The sequence below is a fragment of the Scomber japonicus genome, chromosome 22, assembly GCF_027409825.1.
Source record: "Scomber japonicus isolate fScoJap1 chromosome 22, fScoJap1.pri, whole genome shotgun sequence".
In the NCBI taxonomy this organism is placed as follows: domain Eukaryota; kingdom Metazoa; phylum Chordata; class Actinopteri; order Scombriformes; family Scombridae; genus Scomber; species Scomber japonicus.
In genome coordinates, this window is record NC_070599.1 from 5,680,703 (window position 1) to 5,697,427 (window position 16,725).

General features: G+C 44.2%; 1 protein-coding gene across 1 annotated transcript in view; it reads right to left on the reverse strand.

Moving 5' to 3' along the window:
* Positions 1-16,725, reverse strand: part of sorcs2 (sortilin-related VPS10 domain containing receptor 2) — a 296,952-nt gene that overhangs the window by 13,022 nt on the left and 267,205 nt on the right. The window contains exons 11-14 of the mRNA XM_053343432.1: positions 10,157-10,259; positions 7,903-7,979; positions 7,558-7,649; positions 1,605-1,712 (exon numbers count right to left, since the gene is read on the reverse strand). Coding sequence (XP_053199407.1) covers positions 1,605-1,712; positions 7,558-7,649; positions 7,903-7,979; positions 10,157-10,259 — 380 coding nt within the window. The remainder of the gene's footprint in view (positions 1-1,604; positions 1,713-7,557; positions 7,650-7,902; positions 7,980-10,156; positions 10,260-16,725) is intronic.

The window sequence follows — 16,725 nt, forward strand, 5'->3', positions numbered from 1 at the left end:
TTAAATTCCAGCTGTTGTTTTTTCAATCAACAGGTTTTGCCCCATTGAAGAATCCAGATCTATGAATATGCAAATATAAAAGTTGCTTACTGGATGATGATTGGCTAGTCCAAACTAGCAGAGACAAATATTCCTTCTTCAGCAGATGAATATGAAAAATCTCTACATATACATCATTCTATACCGTGAAGCTCAAACATCTAATTAAAGAAACAATAAGCAAAACATATTAAGTGTCTGCTAGCACTTTAACAGTAGATGTATATGCTCACAGTATGTTAACATGCTAATGTGTAGCATGTTTTAGCTTACTACAATTTAGCCTACGAAGCATGTGAGCTTACAACATTTAGCATTATAGCACATTAGAATATTGGCCCTGATGAGAGTTGAATCATTTTTTGGAAATGACCAGTTGGTGGAGCTATATTAAATATATTTTCTTTTCAGCACTTAACTAGTTTGCTTATACATGTTCTATGTGCAATGACAATAAAGTTGAATCTAATCTAATCTATCCCAAATTATTGCATGATTCCCTTTTGGCGGGATTGTGAATCTACCAGTATATTGGATGCAATACTCTCAGGCTAAAAGCTTTTAACAGGTTATATACTGTATTGAATTGATCTAGCAGTCTGTTGCAGTACATCAAAAATGGACAATACAGACTATCTGATGTCTGAGTATTAATGCAACATCCTGACTGCTGTCCTGGTCGAAGCCTGGTAGAGGCCAGCAGAGAGACAAGCAGAGACAGCGAGACAGAAACATTGTGTGGACAAATACAGAGTAGAACCATGGAAACCAAATGTCAGAGAGGGGAAAGGCGAGACAGGGAGGGAGGGTAGAGGGCACGTACGAGCCTCCTCTCCCATCAACCTCTCCTATAACAGCAATCAAACCCTCAGGAGGTGAAAAGAGAGGGAGGCTTGGCAGGAGAAATCATGAGACTGGCTCCTGTTAACGCCACGAAATTGGGCGACCCGCTCCAACAGATCGAAAGGGAATTGTTGTGATGGGAAATAAACTTGAGTTCCCTTGAATGTAGTGTATGGCCAAGGCAGGGCCGTCCTGTCTGACTGATCCTCCAAGACTACTCATTAGAACCAAGCAGAGAGCAGGAATTGTGAAAACAGGGCTGAGGGGTTAAGCTCTGGGAGATGTTAGAGATATTGCACATTTAATTTCTCTCTATGGATGATGATCTGCTTTCATGAACTGATGCATTTCATGTATTATACATAGGAGAAACATAACATTTCTAGAAGGTCACAGAAAACATGTATAAGAGGTAAACAGCATCATGTCGATCTAGACATTGTAATTAAATGAATGACTAATGAACTTTAGCATTTCATACTCATTACACTCCTCACTGGATTTGAGGATATTATAAAACATTCTGCTTCCACAGAGATTTTTAATTTCGTTTACTGGAATTTACAATCTAATACCTGAATGGAAGCTCGGATTAGGAAGCTTTCAAGCTTTTAGACCTTTCTTGGTGAATTCAGATATACGTACATAGACTTTTGTTCTATTATTCTAAGAGCAGTCCTTAAATTGAGCATGTCTGCAGTTGAAATTGTGATTTCACTCACGTCATAACCAGGGTTTCATCTCCTGGCTCGCTCAGGAGTCCATCGACGAACACAGAGGTGCTGGTGAAATTGTGAACGGTCCACGTCTGTCCTTCATCGATACTGAATCTGTGGAGGAAGAGGAAGATTTCATGATCACCAAAACTTGTTGGTGTTAAATATGGCTATGTGGCATTCTACTCAGTTCATGAAATTGAAGGAAGCCCATTTTGTTCATGTGCATTTTGTGTTGGTTGTGCCCCTAAGGAAAATAGACAATGAACAATAGACAAACAGACCATGCAACAAAGCTATGAACCAGCGACAGAAAAGATAGAAATGATCTAAATAACACAAATTTTAAATGAAGCGCTTTCATGCAAAAATAAGATTTTCTGTTAAACTATTTGGGATTTGAGTTTGCCTCAAACCAAACGTTGCTTTATTCACTGTGCTGACAACTACTGGAGCAAACAGTGGCAGCAATGCAGAGTAAATGTGACTGCATGATGGAGAAGGATCAATGTAGAACTGAGCTCGCGCTGCAGGCTGTGTGTAGTAATGATGTGCTAACAAGTGCTACAATGTGATAATCAGTAGGTAAACATGCATGGATATAGAAAGCTAAGAACGATTCTGTTGCTATGGTAAAGGCTTCAAACAAGATTGTCTAACAGCGTCTGAAAACAGCTTTCCACAGCCAGAATCGGGAGGGAGAGCTTTAGAACTCTTACGAAACGAATGCAGCAGAAGGCCAGGTGTACGGAGGTGTGGAAGAAAACTATATTTGCATTCTCTTAAGTCCACTTGTTTCATTCTCCCAATGACTGTTCCCACCACTCTTTGTTTTTACAACCAAATGCAACATAATGAATCCTTCTGAGGAGTGAATGTCCAAATGTTTGCATCCTTATCCTCATTAAGATCACAAAGACACCTTGAGTATGGCCATTAGCCACTGTATAACGTAGTTAATTTGAAGCCATTCATTTAAAGAACTTTAATGTCTTCTTTTCTGATGATTCAAAGTCTGTTAAGGCAAATACGTAACACTTAACCATTTCTTCTTGAGCAAGGCACTAAGGCAACCATTGGCTCTGTAAGACATCAGCTGGACAACTACAGTCACACATCTAATTTAATCTATGTAATTTCTTCCTACCAGCATCTGAAGAATTATTAGAGATTGATGGGGTGATACCCTGTAATCAAACTGATTAGCAGGCAGCCAAACTTATGATTCCACTCCATGCTACACACCAGCATTTCTTCCAGTGCTATAAAGAAATCTAAAACAAGACTTATTCTAGTCAGAGCTAATCATAAATCATCAAATATACGTTACACAATCCTCTCCAGACCGTGTGTTACTTTGGCATCTCATTTCTCAGCCTGCCAGCTTTTCATAATTAAATGATATGAATTCGTTGTGTGAGTTACAGTGTAAAAAAAGAAAAAGAAAAGTCAACCGATGAGAGTGGCTAGGGAATTATGTGAAATGATTTGAGTGTGTGCGCACACATGCAGAGTTGTCGCTCTTAAATGTCTAGATGTGCTGCTTGTCAAGTGGCTGTGAAAATACCAATGCCTTGATACACAAAGTTGTAGATATCCTACCCCTGCATGGGAACATGGTGTAATTATTTCGGCGAGTCAAAGGCACTGTTGAGTCGGGGAACAAGTCTTGTTTTCAGGGATGTGGAAAGATTTTTTCCATGAGTGTCTAAATGCAGAGGGCTTGGCTTGGTGAAGAAGGGTTTTAGGTCAAAAAAGAATTCTTAACAGAGACAAGTACTGACTCTCTAAAGTCCTCTCTCTCCAGCTCGCAATGTCCTCAATACCACTCTTTCTCTGTGCGTCTTAACATCTGTTTTTTCCTTTTTTTAATCATCTCTGCTTCTTTCTCTCTGGGAAATTTAACCAGGCCACATGGATTTATTAAAGCTCTAATTATCACAAAGTAGAACTCCACACTACATCTTGTATGCAGCAAAAACAGCATTGCTGCACTGAAATTTTGGTGTTGAAAGGTAAAGGTGTGTTGAAGCTTTGACCACATCCATTGATCAGTGATGGGTGTGGCCTGCTGTCCTTGTGACCACACACACTACAGTGCAGCGCTACCTCACTGCTGAACAGGGTGTGAAACTCAACCATGTTCCTAGACAATAATGTAAAGATTCTGCTAGCAATACTAGACTGATCCAAATAATGTGCAATCACCAAAATCACCATGAAGTATGCAGTTACTCTTGCAATGACAGCTGTATTTAATAATGTAGGTCCCAAAGTTCCATTCAAAAGGGTGGCAGCAAACTTGCCTTGACTAACTACTGTACTTTGTCAGATGTAACAAAGGAAGAGCAACTCATCCAGCCAAACTGTGAGCGTTTTGATAAAGAAGACTGTAGTAGCTAGTTAACAATGTGGTCCAACACTGTCCACATTCACCATGCACTGACTTTTGTCTTTTGTGTAATGTCCATTCTGTACCCATATTCTATCGTCTCAACCAGCACAAATGGGAACTACAATATAGAGAGGCAACAGAATGCCAATACATTGAGTGGTATCACCTTCTGAAATAATGAAGCTTTTAAAACGACAGGTTAACAAAGGAACCCTCTTAATATAGAGTCTCAACACCTGGTAAAAACCTAAATGTGCAGTTTTCAGGGTCCCTGGCAGTTTCACACTTTTCCTACTTTGCTTATTCATATTAAAACAGTATCTTGAGATATTGAAATGATTATAACTTTAAAAAGGCTGCAAAATGATCTTTAACATTATTTGAATTGGAGACCAGTTGGAATCTCAACACTGACATAACTTATTCCCTTCTATAAAAGCCTGTGGTGTAACAGAATGCCAGTACAACAATAAAGTTGCAGTTTTATAACACAGTCGAGTAAGCCAGCTAATTAGAGCAGGCGTCCAACAAAGACGTGTACTGAAGATGTAATAAATCTATGTGCAAAATACTGGAATAACATCACAGCTCTGCCATTAGTTTTTTTGGCGTTAGAACAATGCCTTTTAGCTTTCGCAGCTGAAATGTGTTGCTCTGCTCATACTCACACATTACACTGTACTGTATTTCATTGGAGTTCACAAGAGTCCAACGAGAGGAGAGTTTCTACCCAGGAAAACAGAGACAGTGGGCCAGATAGAGTTCTGGAAGCCAGAAATCTCCGCACCTGATGAGGTGATAACATTATGGCCATTTTGTGTAATGAAGTGCTAAAAATCGTTCTCAATTCACTTTCGGAAAGTTGCTTTTCTCGCAAGGAACACTTTCTCTTGCCTTGACAGGTCTCTGTGGCTGCTTGCGAGATGTTTTCCACCACATTTCCAGAGGCTTTGGGATTATTGATTTAGCTGAAGTATGAGGGAGGGGAAAATGTGAAGGACAACACTCTGTGGTCTTTCACTGACAGACCGATGGGAGCTCATCGAAAAGGTCATTTGATTTATGTCTGTGATAAATGTTTTTCTGAGTACTCCCTTATCTATGGTTTCTCATTATTTCATCCTTATTTATTAAGGTCGATGAGATAACATCTTGCTGAGCTTGAAATTGTCAGTGTGAACTGTGGAGAGAGAGGGGATGATCTTAAATGATTTTGAAGGGTACAGGGTTGACTGGGTAACTGAACTTCCCCTGCACTGTAGAAATATCAGGCTGTGGAGCCTGTGATGATGCCACTACTTGATACTGTGAGACTAATATGTTAAATTATGACCACTGCCTTATCAGTTAATTCCCTTTATTCCATGATTTACTCGAAAACCCTTTGAAACAGTATTTAGTGGTAAGAGACACTAATCTCTTCAGGGTAATAATAATATATGAGGTGTCACAAATAATATTTAACTCTAATATTATATATAATGAAATCTATAACAGTTGAAACATGCAAAATTGGAGGTTATGAATAGACTACAGCAACAGAGCCATAATTACTAATAATCTATTGCCTCATTTACTCAGTGATGTTGTTAATCGTGAACCAGACGAACACCAGCACTGCAGAAGTAACCACTGTGCTAGTGGTATGATGTCATACATTATATAACAAAACTCACTTCTGTCATGTTCGATATCACGAAAATGTAATTTTGTCAATGGGAAACAAAGTGGAACGGGCCAAGCTATACCACTCTATTTTAGCCAATCAGCAGGGATCATTCATGCTTGTGCACAGGATAGGTGGAAGTCATTAAAGCAGCTGTCTGTGTGAGGACATGACAGTCTTCTGTCTACTAGCACATGCTGAATGGTGGGGGAGGGCTGGTGAACTGCAGAGAGGCTGCAGCCTATTCACAATGAAAGGGTTTTCTAATGGAACAGATATGCTTCCATTTTATTAAATGTATCAATCTGCACTGAATTTGAGACAGTCTCATGGAGACCCCCTCACGTTTTAATGGTCCAAGTCAGTTTCTATCATACAAACATCCTGCTGTATATATATTATGCCAACAATCTTTTTCCAGAATGACTTTTTTTTCTTTTTCTGTCTGAACCCTCCTTGCTCCACCTTTTACACTTATTGGGACCTTTATACATTTGTACTGGCGAGCGTTATTTTCAATTCAAACTGCACTCTTTCTGTCTTGATTTGATTATTTGCTCTTGACATCTGACATTCAATGGATTCGTCCACTTGAAAGAGTGGGAGGACGTTGATGGTCCCAAAGCACCTGCCTTACAGTAAAGGTAGCCTGTTGACAATTGGGACTGTGTAACTCTTAATCAGATAGACTCAACATGTTTCAACATTAAGTGAGCCTCAGGTCAATTTTTTTCCCCCCACAAAATTTTTTCCCACATTGCTGGTGGCCTTGCAGCCCAGTAGGTGGGCCGGCCCATCTGCTGTTTGCCAGAACTGCCAGATTGCCAGTCTGAGCCTGGCAGTCACTGAAACACCAATTTCCACAGATAATCCTTGTGCCAAGTCAGAAGCCTTTCTGTTTTTCAATGCAAGGATGACGAAGTAGTGAATTCTACATATAGCTACTACACCTTCTGTTATTAGTAGTGTGGCTCCTCCTGTGTGTCCGTTCAGTAGCCCAATGATGATCTTGTATTCTTGCATATGAAGTATAACACTCTTACTTGTTCAGGAAATTGCTTATCATGTGAAGCTATGTTCCATTAGACACAACCCGGGCCATTGGGGTTGTAGATTGAGGCATCTGTTTTCAATGTAGTCTATCTAACCTAGATAGTTTTCTGTTACAAATCAGATCACTCTAAAAATACCACAATTACTGATGATGATACAATTTTGAATCATTTAACATGCAAGTGATATCACACATGGGTGTCCTCAGTTTTGTACCAGAAATAAACCAATATTATTATTCTAAATAAAAACATGCATGACTCTTAGTTTCAATTTACCATTAAGTTGGACATATTAAATTGTCTAACCCTAACCCTAATGTAAAATGGACATGGTAAATCTTATATTTGAACAGAAGGAGTAATATGTTCTTGGTGACAGCTGACCAACAGTATCCATGTATGTTTCTAACCTACTGTATACTGTAGCCTAGTTTTTGCATAGAAAGCTTTTATTGTTTTATTTTTTTACAATCCTCATCTATTCACCTTTTAGTCACCTCATATTTCAATGTTTTTCTTTCCAGTGTTGTTTCCCATGATTATAATGCGTGGGTCTTATCTGTATTTTGGTTTCCTGTTAAACACTTTACATCTGCACACACTAACCTGTATCAAACATGCAATACAAATGAAGGTTTATTGATTTACTGACTGCCAAACACCTTTTAATTTCCCACTGGAACTAATCAAATTAATAATGTAATTTATCTACATCATATCAGAGATGCATGACACTAAATGGGTTTAATCAAACATCATTAATATAACAATCTCATCCTGTTAAAGCCTGCCTTACTGCAGCAAGGAACTGGTATTGCTATGGTAACCGGCTAGTGATCTTACTTGAGTATTTTGAGGGGAATAGAGGTGTCCTTGATGGCAACAATGACCCCACCGTGGTCCAGGTACAGGATGTGATGCTCCTCCTCGAAAACCTTCAAAGCAAAACAAGTCAGGAAATATGTTACTAATGCAGTCATTAAAATTCAGTCCAAATCCTGAAAAGCAAAACTTTAACATCCAAAAATGGTACGAGACATACTTTGAGGTTCAGTTTCGAGTAAGAGAAAAGTGGACGGATATGAAATTGGATTTTGGTATCTCCTTGGATCCTGTGTGTGGAGAAGGTTAGCGGGGATGCAGAGAGGGAAAGAAGAAGAAGCAGCAGTGAGGTAGGACATGATGTACCTGTCTCCACGTCTTCCCACAGTCTGAAGTGATGTACATATCCTCCTTATATTCTACTAGCTTAGAGCCAAGGTTACCTGAAGGAAAGATGAAACATTGAAAATTGAATCAAGCAATGAGGCTCATATGAACAGGCATTGATTCAAAAATACAGATGTAACCAATGTCAGCAGTGTACATAGAGAATAAGCAAACACAGTACAGAAGTCACAAAGGTTACATTTTACACTTACCTTTTAGTAAGTAATCATTCTGACCTAAAACATGACTGTAAGAGCCAGAATTGTGACTTTTTATCTCACTATTTATCTTTAGTATAAATGTGGATAATTATTTAGTTGGTAGTAGTAGTTTATTTATCCTGTAAGTCAAAATTCTCAGTGATGTCACACATTCAACATAGACCTAATTTTGACTTGACTTTAATTGTGACTTAATGTCTGCCAATTTTCACTTACACATGTACTCCTTTCTACTATACATTTGAAGACTCTACGCCAGAGCTGGAGTAACCCTGATTTCAGACCCTCAGGAGCCACAGAAGACATACTTAATGTGTAAAATAAGTGAAATTCCCTTTAAAACGTTATCACTTTAACTTGGAATCTCACAGTTTTGAATTTCTATCCTATTATTGAACTGACAGCTAACAAATTTGGCTTAGCATGAGTATTTTTATCTTTCTGAATCCTTATATTGTAAGTTTTTAAATATTTTTCATACAAAAATGGGTTTCTCTAGCAGACAGAGAGATGCAAAGCATGACCCAGATGGCTGTCTTTGCCTTGCTCATATACAGATGGGCAGCACACTTACTTGTCTTAACTTATTCAGTTTTCAGGACCTCTATTTTTTTCCCCCCTCCATCTGTCAGGAATGCCCGTGCACAAACAAACACAGTAAAGTATTCAATAAATAAAATTGCTATTGGTTCAGTGAACTCCTCGGTGTGTTAGAGTGCTCAGGCATGAAGTGGTGTGGTTTAGACTCCACCGCTGCACTGACAGAAAGGAAGACTTGTGCCAGAGCTCTTCCTGAGGTAAACGGGTATTTGTCTCTGGAGTGTTTTATCTAAGCCATGGAGACTGTTTGCATATAATGGAGTGTTATTGTAAGGGCTGCAGACATAAATGCACAAACACTACCACATCTACTGTTATCAGTTTTGTATATAGTGTCTAGTTAATTGGATTTGATTTACACGTAAAAAACTTAAACTACATCACATACAGCATAAGGGTCAATGATGGTTTTTTGTGTCCATGTGGTTTATTCAAATGTGAAAATAAACATATGAATAACTTGCACACATTCTTTTTGTGTGGACTCAGCATCAAATTTCTGCTTTTAATCCATTTTGAGAGAATATATTAGAGGATTATGGTAAAAATGTCTAAGTGGTGTAACCATAAAAACTTCGTACCAAATAATTCAACTTGCTTAAAAACAGTAAATTCTCAATAAAACACCATATCAACTAGTTTGGCATGATCTTACATTATAACTTTTATATTAAATAAAAGTAATGGAATACAATTGTTCTAAATATCACATTCAATCTGGGGAATCATGGAGATCAGGAACCATTTACATTCTTTTGTGGTTACACTATTTGACATTTTCAGGAGCATTCAGTCTTACTTTTGGTAAGAAATCCTGCAAATTTCAAAAATACTAAATGTACATTTGAACAAACCTGATGCTGCTTTTAAAACTACTTTTTAACATATTTTTGAATTGCTCATCTTGCCAACCCTTATTTCTCACTGACCCATATATTTATTTATTTTATATTTGATTTCTCCATTCAAACACTCACTCTAAAAATGTTTTTATTGATGTTTCCTAAGAAATACAAAAGTTGGCTGAGCTGCAGCCTTCAACTCACTGTTGGCACCGGCTAAGACGTTCAATATAGACCACAGCTAAAAACAACAGCATAACCTACCAGTCCACTATCAGAAAGGAAGCGCTTTGCTTGTCTTCATCCCTGCATCTTCAAGGCGATGCTGCTTTTTGTTCTGTATTATTCTCTTTTTTATCTACAGAGATAGTATCTACTGTATTATTATTATTGGAGTCAACTGATCAGTTTGTCCTGTCTTCATTAAAAAAGAAAGTACAGATGCTTCTTCAGATGAACAATGTTCTTTTAAACCCCTGTGCAGTGTCAGGACCAGATGCCATCAAATATTTGCTCATTTTGAGCTATATCAGAGTTGTGTGTATTGATTAAATGGGGTCTGAAACTCACCAGCACCCATGATGAGACCTGGAGCTGAGTCTTTGGTGTGCACAGTCCCAGACACGTAGGGGTTGTCTGCCCAGCGCAGGTGGAGGTGGAGGTGGCAGTCCGGCTGAAGAGAGAGCAAAAACTTGTCATTCTACCACAGCGTACGTACTGATCCACCATGTAATAGGTTGTTTCACAGTACAGTCAGGACAAGAATAGAGTACTGTGTAAATGGATGGTAAACTAAAGACACTCACACTTGCTTAGTCATGTTGAATAAGTCTTAGCGCATAGATACCTGATAATCCTACTGCAAACACAGCTCAGTGTGGGGTTTGAGCGCCGTTAATCAAATTTAACACAGTGAAAAATATTTAATGCAAGATAATTCATTTCAAATGAGGGACTGTGGCTTGAAATTCAGCAACGCAAACAATTTTTCAGAGGCAGTGATGCTCTGGATTTCAGTCTGCTTTTCTGTGGGCCTCGTTTATCCCTCTTTAATCACACTGTGCCGAGCTGTGGCTCATGCATTTTCACTGTGGACTCACAGCAGGGGGTAGAGTTAGCTCTGCCTTGTTAGTGGCGTTATTCTTCAATAAAAACAGGACTCCAATATAAGATATGGACATATTTAGCTCTATTTGGTAGGAACATTTTTTTTAAAATACTGTAGGAATAAACAGTAAAAGATGAAACTGAGACAGTGAGATTGTCAGGTCATCTAACTAACCATGATGTCCTGTGGAAAATCCTTGGACTCAAAAGAACATAAAAGTAATTAAACCTCAATACCGCATTGCCAAATAAGGCTGGGTATCGTTTAAAAAATTACGATAGCAGTACCAATCCAAGTACCCTTAAAGTGATACTGATACCAACTCAGTACTTCATTTGATACCCATTCCACATTTTGAGCACTTGCTTTTATCTGTAGCTGTAACAGGCGTGTAGTGTAGACACACTTTACAGCGTTTAAGTGGCATCTTGGCTACTGAACTCAAAATTACAACGACTTCACCACCACAGACGGGTTGTGGCTGCTGTGGCAGTGGACCAATCACATGTCGCATTAAATAGAAGAACGCTTCCATTGAGTAAGTTCATACTAAGGTGATGAAAAATCATTGATTCCATCATTCTTATAAATATTATATACCATTTCTGCTATGCCATACCATTTCTATTAGATGCCAGTAAATTCTACTCACTGTACCTTTAACTGTCCATTGCAAGTCTGACAATATTATAGAAATGCAATGCTAAATCAGTGAGTGCTCTACAGAATTATAATAGAGGAAAAGTCATTGTAAGACAATCATCAATTAATCTCATTAGTCTGCAGGATTCAATTCATTACAGGGAGATTTTGCCATTAAAGGAGTATAACACTGTTTTTGCTTTACATTATTTTTTACCACTGAGCATTTTCAACAGCATGCCGTAATCTTTTACATTTCTAAGCATGTTGTTTTATGTTTCCCAAAGAACTACTGCATCCGCTCAGTTCATTAAGAGAATTGCCAGTTATGCAATCCACCACAGTGAACATCATGGCTGCTTTTATTTTCATCGACGTTACACTGGAATACATGAATATATTGTGCAGTCGTATAAGTAAAGCAGCTTGCAGTCTGTGCCTTGCCGTCACATTTCACCAAATCATATCTTGTTGTGACTCATAAGCTCTGTGAAACCTTGACTTGAGTTCTGAAAACTCTGATATGTATGTTTGGTGTGAATGGACTAACACATACTGCAGGTATATGTTCAGTGTTGAAATGTATCTTTTGGCATATCCACTTTCTTTGTCTGCTTCTTTTTCTATGTACAGTAACTTTAGGTTATTTACATAACCCCGGTTCTCTGAGTAATATGAGTGAGATGTCTCACTATGGGATGCACGCCTCGCTGCAGCCCTCAGAAGCATTTATCTCATTACGCCAATCCTGATTGGCTGGTGAACGTGTCCGTCCGCCACAGGTAGTCCCATCTACCTTAAATAGCTCATGCGGACGGCACCACCCTCATTCAAGATAAGCACCTCTTCTCACTCGCCCAAGCAAGAAGGGTAGTCTGGTGAGACATCTCACTCATATTACTCAGAGAACCGGGGTTATGTAAATAACCTAAAGTTCTCTTTCATAATATTTCGTTCGATGTCTCACTATGGGATATGGTTGCTCCCGTATTGCCAGACAAGCTTATCGAGCGTCCACCAACCCACAGGGAAAAATGTACTCTGTTCCAATCAGGACAGCAAAACCGCGCGTGCCACGCACGGAGCGGAGACGTCCAGCATATAAAAACGGACAAAAGTGAGAGGCGAGGACCAACTCGCTGCAGCACAGATGTCCTGAACAGAAACTCCCCTGAATAAGGCCCAGGATGCGGCCAAGCCCCGAGTCGAGTGCGCCCGCAGACCCGCAGGTGTCTGCAAACCCTGACTCGTATAAGCCAAAGCAATCGCCTCCACGACCCAGTGGGACAGGCGCTGCTTTGTGACAGGTTTCCCCTTATGAGGATTAGCCCAGGAGACAAACAGCTGATCGCTCCTCCTGAAACCCTTAGTCCTGTCCATGTAAGTGCGCACCGCACGGACTGGACATAACGCATGTGACCGCTGCTCTCCAGGTGAGGCAGCAAAGGCCACAAGGTCAATAGGAGAACATGAGCCCACTACCTTAGGCACAAAGGCCGGGTTGGGCTTCAAAATCATCCTCACATCCCCCGGGAAAAGCTGAGTGCATGATGGATGCACCGAAAGCGCATGGATGTCACTAACCCGTTTAGCCGAAGCCAGAGCCAGTAACAACACTGTCTTGAGAGACAGGTGTTTCAAGCCTGCTCCCCCCAGCGGCTCAAAAGGAGGACCCTTGAGCCCCTCCAGAACCACCGCCAGATCCCATGGTGGCACCAGCGGTCTGGACACGGGGAGAAGCCTGCGCGCTCCCTTCATAAAACGGCAAACCAGCGGGTGCTGGCTCGCTGTTTGTTCCCCAAACCCCACGTGACAGGCGGCTATAGCTGCCAAGTACACTTTAACTGTGGAGAAGGCTTTTCGTTTGTCAATCAGGTCCTGTAAGAATGACAATATCACACCCACTGGACACTGAAAAGGAACATGGCCATTTCTGTGACACCAGTCCTCAAACACTCTCCACTTACAGTCATACAGAGACCTAGTGGAAGAGGCTCGAGCACTTTGTATAGTGGAAATCACACGCTGTGGGAGTCCCACCGCTGACAAATTGAACCACTCAGGGGCCAAACCCACAGCGCCAGGCGTTCTGGGTGCGGGTGGAAAACCGCCCCCCCCCCCTGCGATAACAGGTCCCTGCGCAGCGGGAGCTGCCAAGGTTGCACGCACAGCAACCGATATATCTCCGCCAGCCAATGCATCGCAGGCCAATGCGGAGCTATCAGAATCAGCGCGTGGCCGTGGTCCCTCACTCCGGATAGAGTGGGGGGTAACAGTGCCAGGGGAGGGAACGCGTAAAGAAGCTCGTGCGGCCAGACGTGCGCTAGTGCGTCTATGCCGAAGGGAGCATCCAGGCTGCGCAGAGAGTAAAACAGCGCGCACTGCGCGTTTCCTCTTGACGCGAACAGATCCACCGCGGCCCGACCATAACGGGCCCATATCTGTTCCACAATCACCGGGTGCAGAGTCCACTCCCCGTATACCGGCGCGCCCCTGGACAACAGGTCCGCGCCCGTGTTCAGAGCTCCCGGGACGTGCGTCGCCCTCAGGGAGAGGAGACGACCGCAGCTCCACAGGATCAGTCTGCGAGCCAGCATGTGCAACTGACGAGAGCGCAACCCCCCTTGGCGGTTGATGTACGTTACCGTCGTCGTATTGTCCGTCCTCACCAGGACATGATGGCCCATGAGAGACGGAAGGAAGTGTTTCAGGGAGAGGAACACCGCTGAAAGTTCCAGAAAATTTATGTGAGACCGCTGGAGGTCCACACTCCAGCGGCCCCTCATCGACCGGCCCTCGTGAATTCCGCCCCACCCTGTCAGGCTGGCGTCCGTAGTGACCACCGTCCTGGACAGGACAGAGCCCATGGGCACCCCGCGGGTCAGAAAAGACGGGGCTCGCCAGTGGCGCAGTGCCCTGACGCACCCCGGCGTAACCAACACTCTCCGTGCGCCATGACGCACGGGATCCCGCCCGCATGAGGCCACCCAGAGCTGGAATTCCCTCATGTGGAGGCGACCGAGACGGACCACGAGAATGGCTGACGCCATCAGTCCGAGTAATCGAAGACACAATCTGAATTGAACAGATTTGCCTGGATGGAAATCGTTCTGTCGCACCAGGCGCAGCAGGGATGCGTGTGTGAGCATCCTGAACTTGTATTTCCTGAGAAATTTGTTCAGAGCACGTAGATCCAGGATAGGGCGAATACCACTCCCCCCCCGTTTTGGGACCAGAAAGTACCTGGAGTAAAAACCGCTCTGACACTGTGCGGGAGGAACGACACAGATTGCTCCTTTGTTTAACAGTGAGAGGATTTCCTCTTGTAAAACACGAGCTGACTCTCCCTGAGCCTGGGAGTGTATTATGCCGGCGAATCGAGGGGGAACAGCGGCAAACTGCAGCCTGTAACCCCTCGAAATCGTCTTCAACACCCAGGGTGAAGCTGCGAGCGCAGCCCACTTCTCCCACCTGCGGCAGAGAGGTGAGACGCGCTGCAGCTCCTCCACCATGAGAGGTCCCAACCGCGGTGCGGTGGCGCCCTCTCGTGGTGGAAAACTGACATGGCCTCTGGGCGGTGCTGTGCACTTTGGCCCGGGAGGACAACGCAGTGACGGGGACCTCACTGCCCTCACCCCGGGAAAAGCCGCGGCTTTTCCCGGGGGTGGGACAGCAGGTGCCGCCACCGCGCTGTTTATTTTTATAGTTTTGGCTTTTATTCGCTGCGCCCTCGGCACTCGGCCTGGATGCGACAGCGGGACACTTTCTATTTTCTATATGAAAACTTGTGTGTGTGTGCGTGCTTGTGGACATGGGAGAGGGGCAACCGCTGAACCCTCTGCCGTCAGATGTCCGTCTCTCCCGGTCTGCTCTGGCACGGTCCGTGGCAGCTGGGAGATGGGGGCGTGGGGGGCCCCGGAGTGCACGCTCGGAAGCCAAACAGGTGGAGCTGGAGAACGGGGAACTTCCAGCTGCATCACCGGTGACGAGAGGGGCGGTCAGGCCGCTCTCTTCCTCTTCCTGGCCTGGTGGCTAGTAGCTTGCGCGGGCTGTGCCGGCGGAGCTGTAGCTGGGGCCGAGGGCTTTTTGAACCAGCCGGGCCGCCCGGGCACGGGCGGCAGGGCGGGCTGAGGCTTCGGATGTTTCGGTATTTTGAACTGCGAAACCTGGGAGGCAGCCTGCGCGAAGGATTTACGCTGCGCAGGTGGAGAGGGAGCTGAGGGCTTGCGAGGGAGGCAGAGCTTGAGAGCTTCGTCTTCCTTCTTTTTGGCTTCACACCGTTGTTGCATCGATGCTAGGGCGGAACCAAAAATACCCTCCGGGACAATGGGCATGTCCAGGACGTCGTCCTTCTCTCTGTCTGACAGGCTGGCGAGGTTGAGCCACCGCGCTCGCTCCTGCAGAACCATGGTCCCCATCGCTCTTCCCGTGGCCTGGACCGCGCAGCGTTGGACACGGAGACACAGGTCGGTGATGACCGGTATCTCCTCCCACGCAGCTGGGTCCTGAGTTTGCGCAACATCCTCGCACAACTCAGCCTGGTAAGCCGTGAGCAGCGAGAGGACATTGAGCGCTCTGGCCGAGAGCGCCGCCGCCTTGTACGCATTCTCAGTCAGGGCTGACTGAAAACGGTCGGACTTGAACGGCAGGCTGGGGCTCCGGGAGGACACCGCTGACAGCTGGGGGTGAAGGTGAGCTGCAACAAGTGGCTCCATCGGAGGCATGCGGAGCAGACCCAGGCTCTCCATCGCCTCACAGTCGAGGGACGAGGCCCCGGGAACCGGGCTCCGGCTGCTGTAGGGGCGGTCTCTCCATGAGCGCGCCACCTCCTCCAGCAGCTCCGGGAAGACAGGGAGAAGTTGCTTCGTCGCGCTCTTGGCCAAGGGCAATTTCTTCCCCTCGTAGCGAGATCTGGTGGTCTCAGCTACGACAGCGGGCCAGGGGATGCCCAGCCGGGCAGCAGCGCGTTTGCACACGTCGAGCATGTCCGAGCTGGGGGAGGGAGAAGCTGGTGTGCTACTCTCATCTCCATCCCGAGAGTCGACGGAAGCCGCGGGCTTTGCAGCCCGAGCCGGCGTGATGAAGATGTCATCCTCTTCCTCATCCTCTGATATGAGGAGATCCAAGGCGCCATCATCATCTTCCCCATAGTCCAAATCCAGGACGTCTTCCTCCAGCGGGGGAACCGCGGCTAGCTCGAGCTGGGAGCCCCAGCTGTCGCTAGCCTCCGGTGTCGCCACCGCAGCGACCCCCACCTCCTCTCCGCCCTCGACGGCGGCGCCGTCGGAAGAGAGATGGGGGTCATGTCCAGACAGGCTAGCCTGGCGGGCTAGTCGTCTGCGGAGACTCTTGATGGTGAACACCGCACAGTGTTGACACGAGCCGGGGA